At 39.3% G+C, this 23,741-nt stretch overlaps 1 protein-coding gene across 2 annotated transcripts in view; it reads left to right on the forward strand.

The window, feature by feature from the left end:
- pcxb (pyruvate carboxylase b) overlaps positions 1-23,741 on the forward strand; it is a 356,057-nt gene that overhangs the window by 260,189 nt on the left and 72,127 nt on the right. For both annotated transcript variants that reach the window (XM_042512173.2, XM_042512174.2), the window contains exons 13-14: positions 20,117-20,261; positions 22,270-22,359. In XM_042512173.2, coding sequence (XP_042368107.1) covers positions 20,117-20,261; positions 22,270-22,359 — 235 coding nt within the window. The remainder of the gene's footprint in view (positions 1-20,116; positions 20,262-22,269; positions 22,360-23,741) is intronic.

Raw genomic sequence — 23,741 nt, forward strand, 5'->3', positions numbered from 1 at the left:
CCTCCCCTCCTTATTTATCTCTACCTTTGAAGCGTTTCCCTTTTTTTCCACTTTTCTACGCATCTCTCCTTTCTTCTTTGAAATTATTTTCTCCCATTTACTCCCACTCATTTTTTTAGTCCAGCTGTGGGCCAGTGTATTTTTAACCTAGTAAGCCAGACCTCCCTCAAAGCAAGGTCCAGCAAGGAGAAGTTTGATATATCATTTCACCCCAAACGTATTCCGTTTACTGCGCTGTGCTGCTTTATGGCTCGTTGATTCTCAATTAATCAAACCTCTAGTGGTTTGGCACCCAGTCCTCTCATCAGGGAAAGTGACCTTGCTGAATGAAATAAACTAACACAACCTACTGCTGGGTGATGGATGAAGTGAGTTCACCAGTCAGGAGAAAATCTCATTACTGACCGGCTTGTTAGTTATAAGGAATGTATCCACCACTTTAATTCAGGGCAACTCACGGTCAGTTTACTTGTGGATGTGAGTACTTTGAGAAGAAATACAAGCAACCATGAATCTGAAGGGCAAATGTCAAAGATTTTGTGCCCTTAGAACATTTCCTGTGAGCACAGATCAATCGTGTTCAAGTGAGGCGCACAGGGGAAGGTCCTTTTTACACTCTAGGACTGAGAACTAAGCAGAGAGATTGGCAGGCTCTTTTTTAGTTTATTCTCAGTAACGCTGCACTTAATCAGAAGGAGGGCAGACCTGTTCTGGTTCGGTCAGGCCAAATTAGCCCTCAAAGTGAAAACAGTTGCAGGGGAGTTGGCCTACTGACCCCCGGCTGAACGAATCCATCCACTTCATTTTTTTCTTGCAAATGAGTTCACTGGTCAACTCACTGGTGGTGTCAACAAAGTATCTGAAAATATCTTGAAATCAAATGTTCATGTGGATCACTCAGGTGCATGCTAACACAAGAGCATATTTGTTCATGACAGCTGAATACTTAACTATGAAGTGAGTTCACACCATGTGGTATCTCAGATGGGCACCGTTGTTTAACGTAATCAGGCTTTAGTAGGCCATAAGTATTTTGACATTGGCATTATTTCGCTCTTTACTGCAGCATGCTGACATTGAAAATTAAAAATGTGAACACTCTCGAGCACCCTTGAAGGTGATATCCAGCTATTTAAAGATGTGTGGAGTATTTAGGGCTGTAATCAACCAAAGAAAATCTATGTGAACTGAAATTCTTTTAGCGCTTTAACCAATCAGTTGATTGATTGGGAAAAAGATCAGCATGCTATCTCTTAACTAAATAAGCACACTGAGTACACTCTACCTGTTGTGTGTCCACTGAAGTGTTTTTTTCCTGTCGCAGAGCTTGACATTAACACTTGCTGTGAGCAAGTCAACTCTGTGTTCAGACAGGTGGAATGCCTCAAGTGAAAAAACACGTGATCTCCAGTGTAATGTTATCCAAAAATAAACTGTGCACTGTAACACTTTGCCACCTGAGCTGCACAAGTCAACATTAAGTGTTGCACATGACTGATGAGACTATTTTTGGCTCAGAGAGCTAACATTCACCATCCATCCGCTCAAACAATGGCTCCGCAGTGTCCTTTTAGAGACTTAGTAAAATAGATCCATACTGATAAATCTGACACTGAATGTCTCCTGTGATTATTTATTCATTCAGAGAAAACTTGCAAAAATCATTATTTTAATGAAACGTTTTAGACCTTCATCAGGCGGACCTTTGCCTGTTTTTCTGTAAGTTGTGTTCTGCTCACTTCTCTCCTGTCTGTAAATAAATGTGCAAAGTTTTCTTTAGTTCTATTTATCCATAGTCCTGTTAAAATTTGATTAAAAAGTTAAGCTCGTCGCTGTCAGCTGGCAAGAAAACTACTTTGGTGGACACACGGCCTCATTAAAGTAACAACAGCAACTGTCCAACCAATGTGTATTTGGTTGAATAAGCGCTTAATGACCAACCACACTACAAGTCTACTGTCCAAGATTTTTTGTAGCCTCTGGTAGAGCTACGGAGCAGTTTTTCCATGAGCGCATCCTGGTATTGTTTGTCTTGAGCCCATGCATGAAGACATAAATGCACACACACTTAGCAGCTTGTGATGCGATGTACAGTCCTGCTAATGGTTGCAACAATTCCAAGGATCCACATGTGGCAGCTTTGCAGCTATGTGCAGAAAAAGCAAAACAAGCAAGTAACGTATGTAATGTATGACATTAACAATGCAGGACCACAGTACTTGCAAAAATCAGTTTTGCAAATTTTTTTTAATGAGGAAGGAAATGTATCCAGGACCTTTATTAGACCTCAAGGATACTGGCAAGAAACTGTGAATGTAAACACTTTTGTTTGTTTACAAGAATACTCCACAGGGCACCTTTTAGCCTCATAGTCATTACTTCAGTTTAAATCCGATGTGCTGGAGTCAACAGCGGGAACAGATTCCTCAGCCACATTTTACTTAACTTTTATTTACTCTTAAGACTGGAAGGAAACAGCTATAGTTGTGTTTTTCTGAATGTTGCAATAAGCAGAAAACAGACAGGTGGTACAAAAAAGAGTGCAGCTGAAGAACATGTCTTTGCCAGCAGCAAGAACGTATATTAGTGTTTGTGTGTGTGTGTGTGTGTGTGTGTGTGTGTGTGTGTGTGAAAGAGTGAGAGACAGACTGTGAGAAAATGGAAGACACGTTTTAACTATGTGGTTGAGATTTTTAGGAACTGAAATCCTTTGATTGTATTAGAAATAGCAGTCAAAATGAAGTAATTCTACTCCTCTTTTCCATTTAATGTTTATCCATTCGGTTGGTTTGTCATCGAGTTAGGACATTTTTTTCTGCGTATAAATGAGTCACAGAGTTTCTGTAACACGCGGGCTAAATATAAACGGTAACAAATGCACTCAGAGAGCACCTGTGCACACATACAGATCACACATAATCGCCAGTGTTTCAAATGCTCCCAAATACACACACACACACACACACACACACACACACACAAATGAACTTCACATGCTTGACACACATGGTACATGCATTTCACACAAACAACATGCTCACACACAAAGCATGATTGAACATAAACACCCAGTCAGAGATCAGCATGATCACACACAATAATGTCACACAAATGAGGACATGGACACAACACTGTGGTTAGACACACACACACACATCTTACAAGGCTAAATGAAACACACACACACACACACACACACACACACACACACAGACCCGCACTTGCTCAGCTGTGATGTCAGGGGTAAATGGTGTGGAGGTTTAGATCGAAGGGCAGATCCCCCTCTATTTGTCTCAATCTAGGGATAATGAGAGACAAGGACAGAGACACACAGTCCCTCACACAACAGCCACACAACCCCGCCTTCTAATTTTGCTCTTGAAGCCATTTGCACGTCATTGTGCTTTTATTTCTTTCCTCTGCATTAGTAATAGTGTCTCCAAATGATTTCCCAGTTACTGCCGGCAGAACGTTTTGGAAGCCATCGGCAGCAGTCAATGAAGTACGAGAAAAACATGTTGGCTCTCATTTGTCTATATTGCTTTAAGTGTAAAACCTTGACAAATACACTCAGACGTAAAGACACTGGGTTGAAATGACTTCAGGAATATGTTGCTTAGAGAAAAAAACGAAACGTGCAATCCAAGTGTTTCCAGGAGTGGGGTGGCTTTATGCATTATGTGCCGCTGGAATTTACAACAAACGATGGATAAAAAGCAACCAATGAAACTTTCTTTGTGTTGTAAATGGGTCTGTACAGAAACGCAATGGACCGTACAGAAAAAAAGAGAGGCTGTTAAATGTCGAAATACAAAGCTGGGAGGTGCAAATGAAAAGATTGCAAATTAGATTTTGTTTGTTGATTGCTTCCCCTGAAATAAGCTGCAGTTTCTTGGCATTAGTTCTGTTAGAAATGCAGGGATGTGTGTCTGTGTGTGTCTTACAGAAAGAAACAGAGTACATTGACAAATTCACATGCATATAATTATCAGATTATAGTTTATAATCAGTGTGAAGAACTAGTCCAATGCGCTTTTATGGACTGCATATTAAAATGTTCCAATAATACCCCAGTTTTTATGCTGCATTGGGTTTTTTTCCACTGTGGTCATGAGGCTGTGGTTTCTCCTGGCTATCTTTGTTTTGTGTTGTGTTTACGACTTCTATCCGTCTGTACCATTCTCGTGAATGCGATATCTCAAAAACATCTTAAACAAATTTCTTCAAATTTGGCACGCACACGTCCACTTTGACTGAACGATGATGTCATTAGATTTTGGTTGTTGTAGGTCAAAGTTCAAGGTCACTGTGACCTTGTCTGTGTCATTCCTGTGAATCCAATATCTTAAGAACACTTTGGGGTTAGTCTTTTAAACTTGGCACAAACATTCAATTGAACTCCATAATGAATTTATTACATTTTGTTGGTCGAAGGTGAAGAACAGAAGGTGAAACATTTGGACACGAAACTGGTGACACTAATCTTGGGTGCCGAACTCGAAACTGTGCTGATTGTATTGATCTTTTGTGCTGCCTGTGTGTGTGTGTGTGTGTGTGTGTGTGTGTGTGTGTGTGTGTGTGTGTGTGAAGCATCTATGCTTTCATAGACATAGACGTGAACCTTAAGTGCAACTTGATTGGTGTGCAGAGGCAATCAACCATCAGACGGTAATTCTAGTTTCCTGTCATCATAATGCTGTGGTTAACCATGGCTATCTTTGTTTGAATATTGCAGCAAAACTCTGCTTTGGGTTGTTCTTTTAACACTGTAGAGCATACTGAAATGTTTTCCCCAAATAAAGACGTGCCACTCTGTCATTGTAAATTGCACACAGAGCACAGAAAAGTTTGTTTGTCACCCAGAGAGTGCTCCTCAACACAATGCAGTGGAAGCACAGAGTCAAGTGTCTTACCAGCTGACATCTTGTGCATCTGTCATCAAGCAGTTGGAGTGCCATGTGTTGCAAAATTGCTGTTAAAACTCCAGTAGAGAGTCATAGCTGGATTAAGGTGTTTACATTACTGAAATGCCCTTAAAATAATCTAATCTAAACTTGCACTATCATCAAGCTTATTCTAACCATGAGAATAATTGCATTAACAGAATCTGAGTATGTTGTTTACATGGGCTCCACCTCAGTCACATTACTACTTTAATCCCATTATGACTGGATTATGGGCTGCATGAGTAAACATAGCTAAGAGACCTTTCTCACAGTGGGACATTTTTGACTTGTTAAATGCAGGTGTAACTAATAACATTAATAAATGACTGCTTTCAGTTCAGGTGTGCCAAGCGTTGCTCACTGGCGCGGCTTACTGGCACAATGCACTGGAACGTCATTACGTGGAACGGCCATTTCAGTACCACGGTCAGCGCTCATGAGCTGTGCACACTGCCTCATGATAAGAACACCCACAGAGTAGTAGGAGGAGGAGCGGGAGCCCTGATCAAAGAGCATTAAAAAGAAATATGAAAACCTATAAATACTGTCAAGAAAATCACAGGCAAACATGATAGGCTATAAATATATTCAAATAAATAATTCATGATGTTCTGTGCAGAGAAAATTCAGACAGTTATAGTACATTCTGTAAATAAGAGGCAGATATTAGTTGTTTGGTGTTGTGGGCTGCCCTGGTCCCTGAAAATAGAGATGTTTTAGGATTCAAGGCGTCATGCTGAGCCATAGATGGAAGGGAAAGATTAAATATGGTCTTGTTGGTTGAGTCAACATTTCTATATTGGTTAGCTTTTTAAATAGGAGTCCAGCTAGCGTGGCTCAATATCTATTAGTGCGGCATGGATGAATCACCGTTAGTTTTTTAAATAGAAGTTGGGGCATCGTGGCTCAATATCTATTAGTGCGGCATGGATGAATCACCTTTTCACTTCTGACAGTAGTCATCAGTGCAGAGAGGACATTAGATGAGATGCATTTCTTTGATAATAAATGGAAACTGATTGAAGTGAATGTGATAACACTGCTTTGCTTTGATCTCCAGTGAGCAACATGTGACTAACTGAATCCTGTTTTGTGTGCCCTTGGAGTCTGTCACCTAAAGTAACCCCAAGGTAGTTAAGAAATATATTTTACAGTTATTCTTTTGATGCAATAGGAAAACTAACTAAGCAGGAGGATATGAGAAGAACCATGTAACTCTTAGTAAAACAGCTTTTTAAAATGGAAAAGGACAGATTTATTGAAAATACATAAATATTGTTAACTGCAGAATTTGGCCTTAGTTTCTACAGTGTGTACTATAAAATGCGGGCTACTGTGTTTGGGTGAATGATGAGATCATAATATCCTGCTCAACCTTTTCTTAGAGCTTAATGAAAAATGTGTTGAACTTAACCTGACTGAGCTGTCAATTCAATTTTCAATTTCAATTCAATTAGTTTGCTTTATTGGCAACATGCTCAGTTCATATTGACTTTTACAGTAAAGGTAGTGAAGATAATAATTACACTTAATTATTTGCTAAGAAATAAAAAGAAATTCCCATTGCTGTTAAGTGATACATTTAATTTTTTTTGTTTCACTTTCTAAAGCCAAGGTAGTGATGCTAAGACAATGCATTTTTATTTTTTATGAGATAAAAAAGGATAGATATTTGCTGTTGTTAATACTTAATGTTTATACTATTCCATCATATATTTGATGAAAGAAATTATCAATCAGTAGGATTTTTTTCACCATTTCTTATGTTTTCAGATTGGTGTAATGACAATTACCGAGAATACATGTGTGGAAATAATAATAGTGCTGGTAATACAACTAATTCCATCATAACAAATTGATATACATCTGTATATTAACATAGTAAAAGTACTATAACAGCAATTGATTTGTAATTTATATTTTTCTAAAAAAAAAAAAAAATCTAGCGTAATTGGTATGGAATTGGGGAGTTGGTGATGCACATATTAAGGTGGTAAATTGAAGCCAGATGGTAGAAAAGAAGTGTGAGAGAATACACGTAATGATGTCTCTAACACATTTAATTTCACACTTTGCTCATAAAAACGCAAATATTCAAACCAGCAGTGTTATTTGCTTGTGCTAGTGAGCCATACGTTTTCAATAAGCACCTTTCAATAAAGATAAAGGAAAAACAAATCTCATATCAAATTTTGTTCAAAATTTCATCAGTGCCATCACATTCCCATCTCCAGAGCCCAAAGTAGAGGACCAAACTGTATGCTGACATTCACAGTGAGCTACGGAGCGCTCTGCAGCTGTTGAAAAACTAGGATGATGCCAGGATGTGGCAGGTGGCAGGATTCAGAAAAGGTCTGGCTTCCCCAGAAATCAGAGTGAATGTACTTCTTTTCACATCAACCACGTTAACTAGACTAACTGATGGAATTATCATCACTGTTTAAAGACATCCATATTAACATCAAATAGCATGAATTACTGCCAGACCAGTGTCAGTAGTTTTCAACAATGTCTTCTAAAACTGTATATATATCACCTAGTAAAATTGTGTAAAAATGCTGCAGCAAACACGGCTGTGCTGCCAGGTGCACAGGGCACACTCTTGACACCACTATGGGTGCCACACATGCCAGTCACCTCACCTGGCACATTTTTTGCCACCTGCACATATTGATTGTGAAAATGGGCAAAATGTGAAAATAAAGTCAGTGACAGCTTTTTATCACTATAATGAGTCCTAATCACATTGTAGGCCAGGTTTTCTGTAACTAAACTAAACAAATAAATTGTGTTCACCTGTCAAATTTTCATTTTCAAATGATATCACAGGATCTGGGATACCTCTGATAGTTGTGATCATTTTGGCAATGTGAGAAGCAGTCATTCTGATTGCCGTAAACATGTAAATGCTGCACTGACACTTGGTTTTTGCTGTGATTCACCGTAAAGAACAGGCTAATTTCTTTGCATCAACATTTTTGAGGCGCTTTGCATTGACCATTTATGGTTAAATGTGGGTGTGTCGAGGGCTTGATTCTTTTAAGCAAATTGCACACCAGCAGGCACATGCAAGGATTTATTAATCAGTATATTTTTCAGCATAGGTACATTTTCTCATTTGCACAAGCTCAAACATGTAGTGTTGATTCTCCAGAGTTTTATAAATGAGGCCCAGGGTTTTTGTGTTTTTGTGTTATTATGAACACCTTTCTCTGCTCCATGTGGCAAAGCATTTGTTACCGACAGTGTTGACACTTTCAGAACACTTTGTAACATTTGCAGCCCAAACCTGACTAGAGAATGTGTTTGATTTTTGAGTGTGCAGTCAGTACTCGCTAATTAGACTGGCAAAGGGTTGTTCAGTGTGCAGCTGTAGTAATTCTACAGGACTTAAAATTGAAAGTCACACCTTGAAAATTTGGCTCTGGTGCTATGATTACCATCATTTTGCTTATTTTTTTGTGCTTTTTATTTGCCCGGTTTCTTTCTACTCTGTAATACTGCACATTTGTTGCAACCAGCACCTTGCTGGGTATATATATGTATCATATATATCATATATATATATATATATATATATATATATATATATATATATATATGTATCATATATATCATATATATATATATATATATATATATATATATATGTACCACCTCAATGAATTTCTGTTTGCATTTCACTTCTGCATGTTGCTCAACACATAAATACCACAGCTCCTTATCTCTTTAAACTTAGACTCTGGATCTAAAATGAGTCATAGGCGTACCAGGTAGAAGTAATTGGATGTCAAAGGTAAGCAGTCTGATAATGAATGATAATACTATGTAGATTTTGTACAGGAGGTGAGATAATATAAGGTTTTAGACTGAAATATCCATTGCATCTAATAGTTATGTGTATCTTGTAGCTATAAATTATGAATTACCCCTGCTTTAAAACACAGAGAGCAAAATTGACAATTGTTATACATTATAAATTGATATAATCACAATATGATGACAGAAGTAAGAGAATTTCTATTACAGTTTATTAGAAATGAGTTACATTTAGGTGTTATCCAAGCCTGGGTGTCCACACACTGTGAGGTCTCACAGCAAGACTATGATTCCCCGAGTTGAAAACATTTTCAAAAACTTGAATCCAACCCAGCATGCTGTGAGTTTGTTCATTATAAATACACCAGTGACTCTCTCGTCAGGGAGTTAGCAGTCATAGCACATCGATGGAAACCTGCTGCTGAGCTGGCGGTAGAGAAGATATTAAACTACACATCAAGCCTGAAACAAAAATTATATCTCTCTTTTGGCAGGTCAACAAGTTTCCATTGACATGAATAACAGTCGAGCAAAAGAAGAGCCATTCGAACTTGCTTTCATCAAAACCCATCGCCTGAAGCTCATCTGCTGACTGAAATAGTGCTCTAAAATGATTCAGCATGTATATCCAAATTAAATTCATCATACTGCCAAGAGTTTGGAGCCTGACAAGTGCTCTTCTTCATGTTAAAAAAGATCATTTGTAGAGCAGATCTTCTGTGTTTTGTTGTAGAATATCAGTTTGTATTATTTTTTAGACCAAATAGCTTCTAGTTGTGCCTCTGGTGCATGTCTATGTGATAGCGGTAGTAATAGGGTTTATTGAGCTGGGATCCAAGAGTGAAACTATGAATTCCCAATGTTCTCCTCAACCTCTGAACGGTTGAAGATCTCCTGCTGCTTTATGCTGCTTTATACTATCTCAAAACTCTCTGAAGGACCACGAGTTCAGTGGTTTATATTTTTCGAGGGGAGTTGTTGGTTTTAAGAAATATGAACTCAAAGATAGAGTTGTTGCTGCATCATAAAAATACAGTGTTTATATAGATTAAAAAAAACACTTAGCAAAGTGTGTTTGATGATGTGTTCAGGGTCTTATATTGCAAAATTTTAGATTTTCATGTATTATTCTATATTATATAAAGGTATTCTATATTATATAAAGGTCATGAAACAGGCATTAAAATGAAAGGTTTCGGACAGAGGGTGAATACAGGTATATTCAGGCAGATAGATTTTAAAAAGTAATGTGTTTTTTTAACATTTAAGCATGTAAACATGCTATTGTAGAGATCCAACATCCAAGTATGAACCTGAAAATGACCATAATAAGGGGCCTTTAATGCTGATTAGTACTTATATCATAAAAACAACATGAATTCCAGTTAAATTCTTCCAGTTTTTGCATACATACAACCTACTAAGAGTGAGATCATTCACAAGTTCAAGTATAATTAACACAGCAGACCAACCACCTGCTAACAGAGTCAGAGAAGACACACTCTGCGGGTTTGGAGTACATCACGAGTCGTTTAATGCGTCACAGGCCTACCATTTAAGGATTCCCAAAATACCACTAAGTAGCTATCTGTTTTAATAAGGCTGTGTCTCAGGGTCCCTGAAAGAGTCTGAGAAGGCCTTTCTTTAGCTAGTTCAGCACCACAGTTGTTGATAGCAGATGAGTCAGAGTCACACTATGACGAGATGACATGATTCCTGGTGAATGCATTTCCCGTAGTAGCAAAGAAGCCGTAATATTGCATAGTTTTTTCAAGAATATCTTTAAATGATGTATGTATAGTCATTTTGTGATGTAAAGAACATTTATTTGGTTATTGTGTGTACATGTCAAAAAATGTACCTTTGTTGTATCCACTCATAGGGCTGGGTGATATGGTTTAAAAATGATAATGCGATATTTTCAGGCTGTATAGCGATACACAATCTTTATCTTGATATTTTGAAATCTATAAACTACTGAGGACTACAAAAATTCTTAATTGTGAAATTAGATACAGTTTAAAAATGTTAAATAAAGTAGCTTCTGTCATAATAGAGCTAAATAAAATACTATTATAATAAAGCTAAATTAAGTGTTGTTTAAATTAAATAAATCCGAGCTGAGCCACCGGTGCTGTTATTCTCAAGCAGCCGGTTCGTCTCGGGCAGGAAGTGTTAATGTTTTTGTCATGGAATTGAAGCTTCTGGTCAACAGTTAGCTGTCATCAGAAAGTTGAACTGTTACAACAGCGCCTTCAGACATGAAGATTTATTCATTGTCAGCTGGAAACAAACGGCTCTCTTGTCCATGTATAAATATTATTTGGAAGTTGCACTGGTGCTTCATGGTGGCAAAATGCTAAATTTTCACAGTCTGGATTCCTGCAGATACAAAAACATATGCCTTGCCTACTCAAATACTATTGCTGAGAAATTCACAAAGTGGTCTAGATGAACTTAGGAGTGTGTGTGACATGCTTGTGAGACTTTTTTTATGTGTGTCTTTGAGAAAAAGAGAGAACCAAAGTGCTGAAGTCTTATGCCAGTATGAAAAAAAAAGTGGCGTCACAATTTATGCTTTTTGCAATATAGTCATTTAATTTGTGGAATAAGCTGCGCTCATCATGTATATTCAGTTTATTGCCTAACCCTACACTTTCACTTACCTTGCCTCATCATCTCATCACTTTGCAATCTCCCACATTTCCCAAAATTTCTTTTAGCAGTCGCTGCAGAAAAATTAGAAACCCCTGTAATCGTCTGGAAAACATATGTGGTTAGAGCTGTTTATATTTCAGAGTACTTACACACAACATATTTCATAGCTGCAAAGCATTTGCTTTTTAGACTGCTGACAAATTGACTAGTGCTTTTACAATAAATGTGTCCTCTCAAATTGAATGGGGCAAATTGGTGAGTTAGAAGAGCCTTTGCTGTATGGGAGCAGCTGACTCCAAAGAAATCTTTACTGTTTATGCTTAAGATCTTGAGAGTCAGTTTTTTTGTTGCACATTGTAGTTATGCTTGACTTAACAGTGCAGTAGATGTTGCTGTTATTTCCCCAGTGTCATACTTTGTCTGGGATGTCTGGCAAGTTCAGCACCACGGACAGAGTCTTACTCAACACAGAGATGCAGCTGAAACACATAAAGAATGTCCTGTTTTCACTGAGTTTCAAAGTGTGTCTGGAATATCTTAAAGCGTATATATTACTTTCCCTTCCTTGTCTTGCTCTTTTTCATAGTTTTATGAAGTCTTTTTTTATGAAGATCTTAGCTCTCTTAACAAGGACTGTGTGTCATGAAACCACAGGTACACAGTTCCATGCAGAGACAAGAAATGCTACAAGGAGATAGCTTTTGCTAATTTATTTACTAATATTTTGTCAGTTTCTTTATATGAGCTTATTTACAATAAAAGTATTTCTGGCCACAGCTCCCCTGATGAACTCCAAGGTGAGCATTCCTCTGCCGGGAGCAATGATAGCAGTTATTACCGGAAAGATCCCCAATCAGATATTTTATTTCACTGAGGAAAAAGCCCCTTGGCAAATGTCAAACACTGATTCTGGATTTTTAGGCGCAGCCATGAAATAGCCCTGCATGAATCTGTTATCTTTGAAATGGGGGTCTGGTTGTAAGACAGGTGTGAGGAGTGTGTGAGAGAGATTTGAAATATTAGACCACTGCTGCTTTTCCTTTTGGCATTAAAAACATTTTTCAGTTATTTCATGGTTGTAAGAGCTTATGGAATTGGATGAAGATGGTTGTCATGGTGAATAGTCAATGGTTACTTTAAGAAACCGAAAAGAGATGAGAAATAAAGAGGGGAATTAGAGAGCAGAAAAGTGAGCAGATAATTAAAGCATGACCTTGGAGTTAAAGGATGAAATTGAAAAGACACACAGAGGTGAGATGTGGTCACAGTTGTTAGTCACATCAGCACAGACTGTGATGGTGACTTGTTGACACCTTGACCTGCTCACTCTGCCTCTGGACACAAACAGATGCAGCAGATAAGAATAAAGATGCAAGAGTGGACACATTCATGAAGTGACTGGCTTGCTGACCTTCTAATAAACCAATCAGTGCACTGCAGCAAAGTCATTAACGGCCAACTGCGACCAAAACATCTCAGCGACATGACACTGAGTCACTTTGTGTGTGTGTGTGTGTGTGTGTGTGTGTGTGTGTGTGTGTGTGGCCACATTGTTGTTTTTTCAACCACGTGTGTCATCACTGTGTGCTTGTTTGTCCACGTGTGTTGTTTTCCAAGCCTTAGGTTCTTGAGTCTTCCATTATAAATATTTACTTGAGTTTGTGTGTGTTTGCTCGCTGCTGCCTTTGGGCTGCTGTAAGAGACAGAGGTGTGTGTGTGTGTGTGTGTGTGTGTGTGTGTGTGTGTGTGTGTGTGTGTGTGTGTGTGTGTGTGTGTGTGTGTGTGTGTGTGTGTGTGTGTTTATTTTGGGCATGCCTTGTCTGCTTGAGTAAATTTGTAGCTGATATAAGTGTGAGAGCCCCCCCTACATGTCTATGTGAGTGTACGTTCACTCTTCGGGCTGTGTGTGTGTGTGTGTTGATCTTGTTTATGTGTCCGGGCCAGTGGTTAAGGCGTGACGGATGGGGATAGGGGAGACAGAGGAGGAGAGGAGAGGAAAGACGAATGACCTGACAGCTCCCCTATTCAACTCCTAATCACTGAAGGAGCGTGAAGGCCGTGTGTGACAGAGAGACGCAGTGTTTGTGTTTGGGAGACGGAGATCAGGTGTCTGTGTTGTGCACGTGTGTGTAATGAAAATTCAAACTCAAAATTTGCATCTCTGATAATTTTGCGTCCGGTGTTGTATAAAGCAAATCATTTATTGTCTCTAAAAAAGAAAAATACACTGACAAAAACCGTCTGTTTTTCTTAGAAAGCACAGAGTGTATGTAAGCGAGAGATAAAACATCCTGCAAGTTGATCACAAGGAAATGCTAAGATAACATGACACATTCAGACTGAAGCGTTGTCAGACCAGATGCTTTTCAAGGAGGTGGGTCTGCATTTGAAGATGGTTAAATCTGCTGATCTTTACGAGCAGCAGGAACAGAACAGCCTCGTTTACAAGGGACCTTTGGGTGAGGGTGGATCCAGTTTAGCTGGAGATCAGAGACACCCTGCCAACACAGGATTTCACCAAGCATGTTCCTGGCTTTATAGGCGAGCTTCAGGATTTGAAACCCAATGTGAGCCAGCAAGGAGCCAATGGTGGGAGGGCAAAGTGACATTCTGAGTGTTCTGTTTCAGTAAAACAAGATACAATTCACCGCTATGTGCAAATCCACAGGCCTTACTGGTCACTTCTGTGTGGTTTGTCAAAATTTGGTGCAATTTTCACCTGATTGCTACAAAATAACCAGAGAAACTGGTAGCTTGAAATCAAAAGGTGTGTTGGTAAAGGATGCATCAAAAAACAGCAAATCACCATCAAGAAAAATCATCAGTTAAATCCTCTCTCCCTCCCATAATATCTCTCTGTCACTGCCAGCCCTCACCTGGTGTCTTTATCCAAAACACCAGGTAACCGGGGCAACAGCTGTGGGCATTATCTCCTTTTTAATGAGTCTGGCCAAATGTCACCTGGAGCTCTTCATTTTTTAATTACAAAACAGGTCGATGTGTGGCTGATGTGAGCATCACGATGTGTGATAGAGATTGGTGCCATAAAAAATAAAAAAAAACGCAATATATTTGTGGAGCATTAGCAATAGAGTTCTTTGAATATATGGTACTATGGTGGTATTGAACTGCAGATGGATATGGATCATTGTGATGAAAAATAAACTCAAACATTCACACAAACAGACCATTAGGTAACCTCAGTCAACATGTGCCCTCTGCAGCATATCTGAGAAGCTGTATTTGTATTTTAAACTCCTCACATCTCAGACAAGTTTCAGACTTGACTCCAGGCTTGAATATGACCTAACTGGGGTTTATATTAACACTCTCAAAAATTTGGCAAAAAGACAGGATATGTGTGACAAGTGGCATGTCCAGATTTTTGGGATGGCCAAAGTGGGGCAATCACTTGTGTAGGGTAAGTACAAGCGCTGCTGCGGGCACACGCGTACCAATTTACCATTTTTGTCTCCAGTGCCCATACCTACTTTAAATACTAACATTGCAGTGTCTTACATTCCTGTGTAAAGTTTAAAAGATAAATAGACTTACCAATCACAACACAACAGTGACAGTGACACCACACAAATGCAAAATAAATCTTCCATAATTTATTAAAGAAATTGTTCCTCCAAAAGTAACTTTTTAACAGTTGTATCAATGTATCTGTAAAATTATTCAGGCTAGACACTCTCTCTACTCTTCCACATTACTGCCTCTCAGGTTTTGGACTGAATTGTACTTTCAAACAAAAATTCAGTAACTCGTCTAATAGTTCAAACTGACTGAACAGATAATAATTGGGTGTCTCTTGGGAGGGCCTATCAGATTTAAGGGGTGGTCCATGCCACTAAGGCCACTCCCTTGACACGCCCCTGTGCGTGATTCTTGAAATGATGATTCTGTATTGTGGTTGGTTTGAATAGGTGAGGTGTAAATGTCAGAGAGTCAGAGTTTTGATTTGATCTGATCTGTTCAGCTACCATGACATTCTGCTTGATTTTCAGCCAATGCTTTCTGTCTTCACATTAATGAGAGAGCTCATGCCCATTCGGAGCAAAGTCCACATGTGGAGCACTCCAAACATGACTCTGCTCTTCATTTCCCTGCTGCCACTTCTCTGCCTGTTTAGAGTTGTAAATTGGATACACACAGAATAGTTAAAAGCATTCTGGACAGCAACACCTGGTTGTTTTGACTTTTTATTGTTGTCCACCCCACCTACTTGTCTGATTTGCATAGTGAAAAATGACATCCAGTTCCAGTGCAGACAGATTGCAGACAACGAGAATACATAAAATAGCAGGTGATGTGTTTTTTCCCTCCAAGATATCCAGACTGCATTTTACTGCCAGGTGTAAATTCAGTCTGTATTGATGACATTTGGATGTTGGATGACAACTTCGACAGTCCTCCGAAGCAGAAAAATAATATTAGCATCGCAGTGCATTGCTTTTTCTTAATGTTGAACTTAGATGTAGAACAAAGTGAAACTAAAAAGCCAACAAGCCAGAGGCCCTGAAGCCAGAGTCAAAGTGTTATACGGCTGTGTTGCACTAAGCCAACTTGTGTTTGCAGCCAAGCCAACAGCCCAGGACATCAATACTTACCTCACTGTGTTAGTTTGGCACTCACCAGGAAGGCTGATTGCAAAGAGTGATAATGAGCGGCTGTGAGCAGAGAAGCAAATAAAATAGACTTTCTGGTGATAAACGGAGCACTGCGAAAAATAAATGTTGGGATAGTCAGAACCTAATGTCATTTTTTTGGGTGGAAAATAAAAGCACAGAGAATTTCTTTTGCACCAGAATGAAGCCATGACTTCTAATCCCGAACCTTCTGTGTATGAGTTAAATTGTTCGCCGTCAGAGAGAGCGTGGGTGTGTGAACAAGAGCATTAATTCACATTTAGACGTGTTTACTCTCCTACTAAAACTAATACAGTACTCAAAGGTGTGTGTGTGTGTGTGCTCGTGTTCGCAATCTGAAAACAATTTGGTAGCAGAAGCTACAATCATCTCTTGCAAGAAAGTGTGTGTTTTGCATGCTGTGCGCATAGCTCTGAGAGCTGTAGCCAAGTGGTTGTTACAGGGCATCTAAATCAGGGAAGGGCCTGTGTCGAGTATTTGTGTGTGTGTGATATCACCGAGAGCCGGATGAAGGCAGAGAGAAAAATGCTGAAGAGATGCTGAGCGTTGGAAAGTCAGAGTCCTATGTGTGTGGGCCTTTTTCAGAGTGTGTGTGTCTCACATCATTAGTGGAAACATGGAGAAAGAATGAAGAGACTGTGTGCGTGTGTGTGTGTGTGTATAGTGTGTTAGTGTGCGTGGTAGCCACAGGCTTCCAGAGCAGCCTGATAATGAACACATTGATCTGGTACAGCAGAGAGGAAAAGGACAAACCTCCATGTATTAATGGCATCTGTCTTCCCTCTCCATTTTTTTGAGTTTTTTCATTAATAGCGGCTGTTTGTGTTATTCATCTCCCATCCGCTGTCTCTGCCTCTCCACATCTTTTATTTTATTTATACCTTTTGATTGCTTTTCTCCCTTATGCTCACTTATTAACTTTGTTTACACGTATAAATTATAGATGAAGATGACATCAAACATTGAAAAAAAGAGGGAAATTTACAAAACTTGTGCAGGTGAAATGTCCAAATTCGCGAAGGCCCAATTAAAAAAAAAAAACAGCTTTCCTCCAAAGAAGGTAATAACAAACATAAATAAAAAAACTTTCTCTTTCATTTTTACATTTTCCTCTTTTTCTGTCCTAATTTTTGTGCTACTTTTCAACCTTTGACCTTGTCCTATTTGTATTGCAAGTGGAAGAGATATTTGCAGTCAGTAAAAAGACTCCCCTTCAACATAATGTTGCCAACTAAAAGAAATGATCATTCGGAGAGATGTGCTTTTATCCATTCGTGCAAAGAACAAAATTAGAAGGTTGACCCCTCTCACACGTCTGCACGGTAAATATAAATGCCAACGACAGTAGCTATTTATTCTAGCTTAGCATAAAGTTTGAAATGTGGAAACAAAACTTTCCCCTACCCCTACTTTAGTATGGATTAAACAAACAAGATATAATGTGTTAATTAGTAAGCTTGGAGGTGCTGGTAGGCAGATTTTATTACTTTTGGATAGAGCCAGGCTAGCTGTTGGCTCTTGTTTCTATCTGTCAAATCTGTAAAGGTCTCATATTGTAAAAAGTCAGATTTTTTTTAATACAAAGCAGTTACAGCTGCAATATAAACACTGTAAAAGTATCAAAACACTCAATTCACAAAAATAAATGCACACAGTCCGTACTCTGAAACTGTGCCTTTAAATGAGCTTCTTCATATCACAACTAAACTATAAAAAGGTAGAAACTGCCGTTACAGCTGCTTTGTGAGTGAAGAGAGGCCAAGAGTGCAGATGTGGAAGACCAGCAAACACTGATCAATCAGGGCGGGGCTTTTTCCAGAGGGAGCTTACAGGGTAGGCGCTAAAATGGAGCGTTTCAGATAGAGGGTGGATCTAGGTATATTCAGGCACACAGTACAATACCAAATAATATTTCTATTATTGGTTCATTGGTTCAGTATTTTTTAACACTGAAACATGTAAATATGTTCCAGTAGAAACCTAAAATACAAGCAATGAGCATAATATGCAACCTTTAATATTAATAAAATGTACAATATGACAATATCCAGATTTCATATGGCTGCTTATTTTCCTCAAGGACATGCAAGTATGCAGAAGAATATATAGTAGTTCTGTGGGCAGATACTAAAAATGGAAGAAAAAAGATGTCCACAGGTTTCTGAAGTCATATTGCATTATAGCATTTGGGCAGAAATCCCTTCTCTGTTTTGGTCCACAGCCCAAGGCCTGGTATTGCAGCACAGCTATGCGAATCCCTCGGGTCTCCTCTCTTTCTCCTCCCTATAGCAGCTGAGGATACAGTGTCATTTTGTGTGTGTTCGCCTGTGCACCTCAGAAAATGAAACCCTCTCAGCTCGCTGGGAATGCGAAATCTTGGAAAGACGTGCACAGTTTTGTGTCTCAATTTCTCAATATTAATGCTGCTTCATTGGCTTTATACATTGATAGAAAAAAGATGTCTCTCTGACGCTATAAATCCTTCTCACTCTGGAAATAGATTTCTCTTTGTCCACTGACTTCTGCTGTCTCTTTGTTCTTTCTCTGCTTTTTTTCCTCTGTATTTCTATCCTATCCCTTCTAATAAAAACATTACAATTCTCATTGTATACATCTCTATTAGTATGGCCAACATGCTCTTTATTCTCCTGAGCACATTGATCTGTCCGCTGCATCTCCCCCTTTCTCAGTGCTGGTAATAAGGTATGTGTAAGTGCACTTGGTTTATTGCTCAGCTCCCTCTTTGCAATTATGGGATTCCTGAGTGATTATGCTGCAGCAATTATTTCAAGTCACTCTGGGTTTGACTGTCGGCTAAACACCCTAATTGTGGTTGTAAATTCTGTCCATCTGTGGGTTGTGTTTGCATTTAATGCAGTTTGTAAGCCTACACGTGTGACAGAGAGATCTATGTATGGAATGTATATATAGATAGTGAGGCGGATGTTGTATTGCTGAGTTGAGAAGGAGCTGCTTTGTACCCAACACCCAGCATGTCCTTGGGGACTCTCTCTTGGTTCTGAGCTCTGTTTCTGTGTTTATGTGCATTTATAAATAAAAAGGATACTTGGATGCGAGGTCATGAATGGCAGGGGTTTACTTCGTTTTAAATGCCGCTTAAGACACCAACATTTTGGGTCACATGCAAAGACACTTTTAGCAAACTTTGAGAAATAATCTTTTCACAGAGTTTACATTCCATCACTCTCTACCTTCCCTTGGGGACATTAAATAGCGATAAACATATCTAAAGCCGCTCTGAGATCATATTACCATATCCTCCTTTCACTGAATCCCTCCAACTAACATTTCTGCTTTTCTTTCCACTAATCTCTCTTCCCCTTCCTTTTTTTCTGTCAGTCTCACTCCTCTTTTACCCTCTTTTTCACTTCTTCCACCTCTTAAAGCAATTCAAAGCCGTCTGCATTGTTAAGACGGGCTTACAAGAGTGGAAAAAAAGAGCAACAAATCTAGTAATGAAATTAACTCCCAACAATTACATCTCTTTCCTCTCTCTTCTCTCTCGTTCACTCTCCCTTCCTTTGTTAATTTAGAGAGCTTAATTGGCGTGATAATACTTTTGAGGCAAACAAACAACAACAAAATAGAAATGGAATGTAATTACTTTCAATAGTTGACTTTATCCCTCTGCCCTTCATGTGTTTGTTGGTCTATTAAAGCTAAGATTGTGCACTGTTGAGCATATTTTGTTGTCTGAATGGGTTTTTTGTTTTGGGTTTTTTTTTTTGTGATTCCACTCTGGTTCAGTAAAATTTGTGTGGACTTTCACAAATGTGTAACACGGCGCTCATAAGCAAGTTGTTGTGTTCCAAAGAACAGCTCTCTTTTCTTTCAAGTGATTGATTTGCTGAATAGGACTTGAGCTGAATGACTGCTGTCTTGTCTCTCTTTACACGTATGTATTTTGTCTTTGTGTGTTGTTTGGTGCTTATATAAACCCTTTGTGTAACATGCTCATTCAGAAGAGGACAACAATATAAAAGCCTCCTTCTCTGTTTATCCATCTCTTTCCATCTCTAGACCAACATCCCGTTCCTCCAGAACGTCTTTGCCAACCACCAGTTCCTTCACTCAACCGTGGACACCCAGTTTATCGACGAGAACCAGGAACTCTTCAACCTCAAACCCACTCAGAACCGAGCCCAGAAACTACTGCACTACCTGGGTGAGTATATACACAACACACACACACACTAATGCTGTGACATTACAGCTGTTATTCTGAATTTAGTCTGCTGCTGTTTCAAACAGTGACATTTAGTTAAAAACCAGGCCTATATACAGACAGCTGTGATTATGAGGTTAATAGCTCTGCAACCTCCTATCTGCTATCACTTCATGATAGTTTCTGTGGCTTTTACAGTCTTTCAGTGAGCTTTTAAACGGGAAGTACCATGCTGTATATTATAGCTGAGCTAATTTCGGAGACTGGACCTCTAATGCATAAAAACTGATTTGTCAGTACAGGATTATGACATTTTGGCTTTGGTGGGAAAATGAGAGAGAGGGCTAATGGGATCTATAAAGCTTATAATGGATCCAATAACAACATTTACACTGGAAATCTGGGATAATGTACATTGTTTTGGTTACAGTTTATGGTTTTGCTCCAAGTTTAAATGTACAATCTAAGGCTCTATGCACACACACTATTTACTAATCTCAAATTTTGGTCACAGATTTGTCAAAACGTTTGTTGGTGAGCACTTCCACCTGACAGGTGTGGCATTTCAAGACGCTGACTTAGCAGCATGATGGCTACATCTAGATGTGCAGAGGATAGTCACAATAAAAGGCCACTCTGAAATGTGCAGTGTTATCACACGAAACGATGCCACAGATGTTGAAGGATTTGAGGAAGCGGGTCATTGGCATACTGACTGCAGGACTGTCCACCAGAGCTGTGGCCCATGAACCGAATGTTCATTTCACTACCATAAGCTGTCTCCAATGTCACATCCGTGTATTTGGCAGTACATCCAACCAGCATTTAAACCGAAGATTGCACGGATCTATGCCAGCTCAGGAGCTCCACATCCAGCATCTTCACCTGCAAGACTGTCGAGACCAGCCACTCGAACAGCTGATGCAATAACTGGTTTGCACTATTTAAGAATTTCGGTCAGAACTTGAATCAGTGAAGCTCATCTCAGTGTTTGGTTTCCTCACCAGGGTCTTGACCTGATGACAGTTTGTCTTAACTGTCATGAGTGGGGAACTGCTCACCTTGTATGGCGTCTTGGGCTTTGTAGGCCTGTTCTCTTCATAGAGGAATCCCATGTGACCAAAAATTGCATATCTATAGTGCCAGTCATTGAAAAACCTTATAAATGTCTTCTTTAATGATTAGACTGCACATTTTAGAGTGGCCCTTCATCCCAAGGCACACCTGTGTAATAAGAGAAGAAAAAACAAAGTCTGCTCACTAGATTATGCTCCCATTATTATTTAATATAATTACCACTAAGGTGATGTTTCGAGCTACATGCTCCTCGTCAGACATGTAATTTGAAATGTCGCTTCAATGGTAGTTATATAAAATATTCATGGGAGCATAAGCTAGTGTGCGGACTTTCTTTTTTTCGTGCCTTGTGTTATCTCTTGTCCAGTACCTGGATGTACATGCCTTTGTGAACTTTTTGTACACCTGTGTAATAATCATGTTAAATAGGCATCTTGATATGCCACACCTGTCAGGTGGATTATTATCTTGGAAAAGGAGAAGTGTTTAGTAACATGTAAGAAATACGCCCTTTGTGTGCATAGAAAATGTATAATATCTTTTATTTAAACTTCTGAATGATGGGAGTGAAAACAAAAGTGGTGCATTAACATTTTTGTAGAGTGTAGTAAGAAGATAACAACCAGAGAAGGGTAAAGTGCTGAGCTTTTTTGCATACAACTCAAACTTAAAACCAGCGATGTGATTGATTGTGTGACTGATTGGTGTGCTGGTAGATGCCGCGAATATCTCTAACTCATAAATATAGGACACAAAGGAGGAAAGCCCTGCCCTATATAAACATATGACCATAATCCTTACTAGCCTCAGCGCTGCTGTTTTATATCCCTCATTGATTTTTTTTTTCTCTCTTCTTTATTGTCTTGACAGGATTTTCTATGTTACACGACTGCATCTGACAGGTGTTGTCTATTTTTATGTTCCTATACAGGTCATGTGATGGTAAATGGACCAACCACACCCATCCCAGTCAAGGCTAAGCCTTCCTCCACAGACCCTGTCATCCCTCCTGTCACCATGGGTATGTCAGTCAAATGCAAATGCATACAGTTATTCATGCGCTATCATTTCGTGTGCTAATTATGACAGAATTTCACACAGATGTCTAATACAATAACATGATGAAGTATTGACTTTTTATATCCCAAAGGTCAAAGGTCAACTTCAGTGTTACATTATCATGTTCTGCAAAAACACTTCTCTGGCCATTGCATTGTATTTCAGGAGCAAAAGGGGAGACACCGTTTTCACTGTCAGACATGGATGTAAACTGTAAGTGCAGGTTTACAGAGGCATATAACCGCAAGGTGGTAATTCTAGTGCTGTGTCACTAGACAATGTTACCATAATAGTGTCACAATGCATCATCCTTATTGCAGTTATTACATTTAGACTAATTTAGCGAGGCACTGCCACTGCAAGGGTTAGGTGTTTCATTTCCCCTGGGGCACCCATGCTAAAAATGTAAACACTTGTGGATCTGTAGGGCACTTTGGATAAAAGCACCCACCGAATGACAAATGGGCTGTCGAACAGTCCGATAGCTGTAGGCGGAAAGGCCTTCCTAAATGGCTCAGTTTAGCACTCAGGGAGTGAAAGGGTTTTGGCCCGGAGTGCTCTGCTGAGCTGTGAATACAGCGCTGAGAGGGTGCTGTTCATTGTTTGTGAAGGCACAAGTTCTATGCTTCTCACCCCTGCTCTGCACCAGCACCCCTGGAGTCTTGCAGGAAAGGCCATCGGCCAAGCTGGACTCTGTGAGCTTGTTGAGCCACTTCAGAGTCTCTGGAGTAGAGCTCTGTGGGCATTTTCTGTTCCCCATACTATCTAAGGTTAAACTAATGCTGGAATACAAAATGACTCATTTAAAAGTAATGTTTCGATGTGCTCAGTTTAACTAGTCATTTATAAAGCAAGAAATTGGCTTATTTCTCTTGATGTCAGATCCTGTCTCTGTGGCCATTTTGCAGTGATGCACTTTTTGTCCTTTCCCACTGCGCTCCCAGGTTTATTTTTTGTTAGGAGTGCAAACTGGCATGAATTTCCGCAGCTGCTCCTTTTGACAGCAACAAAATTGTCAGCTGTATCAATCTGACATGTTTATCAGCACCCTGTTCTGCCTCAGCGCGTACCCTAGCGTGCCCAGCAAACACAAATTTATAACAAAATAATGTGAATAATATGAATCATAATCAGGCATAACTAATCAGATCTGACATCTAAAAACCATGCACAGTGGAACGGAATGGAGTAGAATAGGACAGAGTAATCTGCGGTGTTTGTGTACGTCGGTGTGTGAGCGAGTGTGTTCCTCCGTGCTTACCCACCACTTGTCTACTTATGCAAATCTTGTGTTGACAGCTATCATTGCCCGCCCCTCGTTATTGCAGCAAACACACATTCATT

This window comes from Plectropomus leopardus, chromosome 23 (genome assembly GCF_026936395.1).
Source record: "Plectropomus leopardus strain MGB_pleo_1.0 chromosome 23, ASM2693639v1, whole genome shotgun sequence".
NCBI lineage: Eukaryota > Metazoa > Chordata > Actinopteri > Perciformes > Serranidae > Plectropomus > Plectropomus leopardus.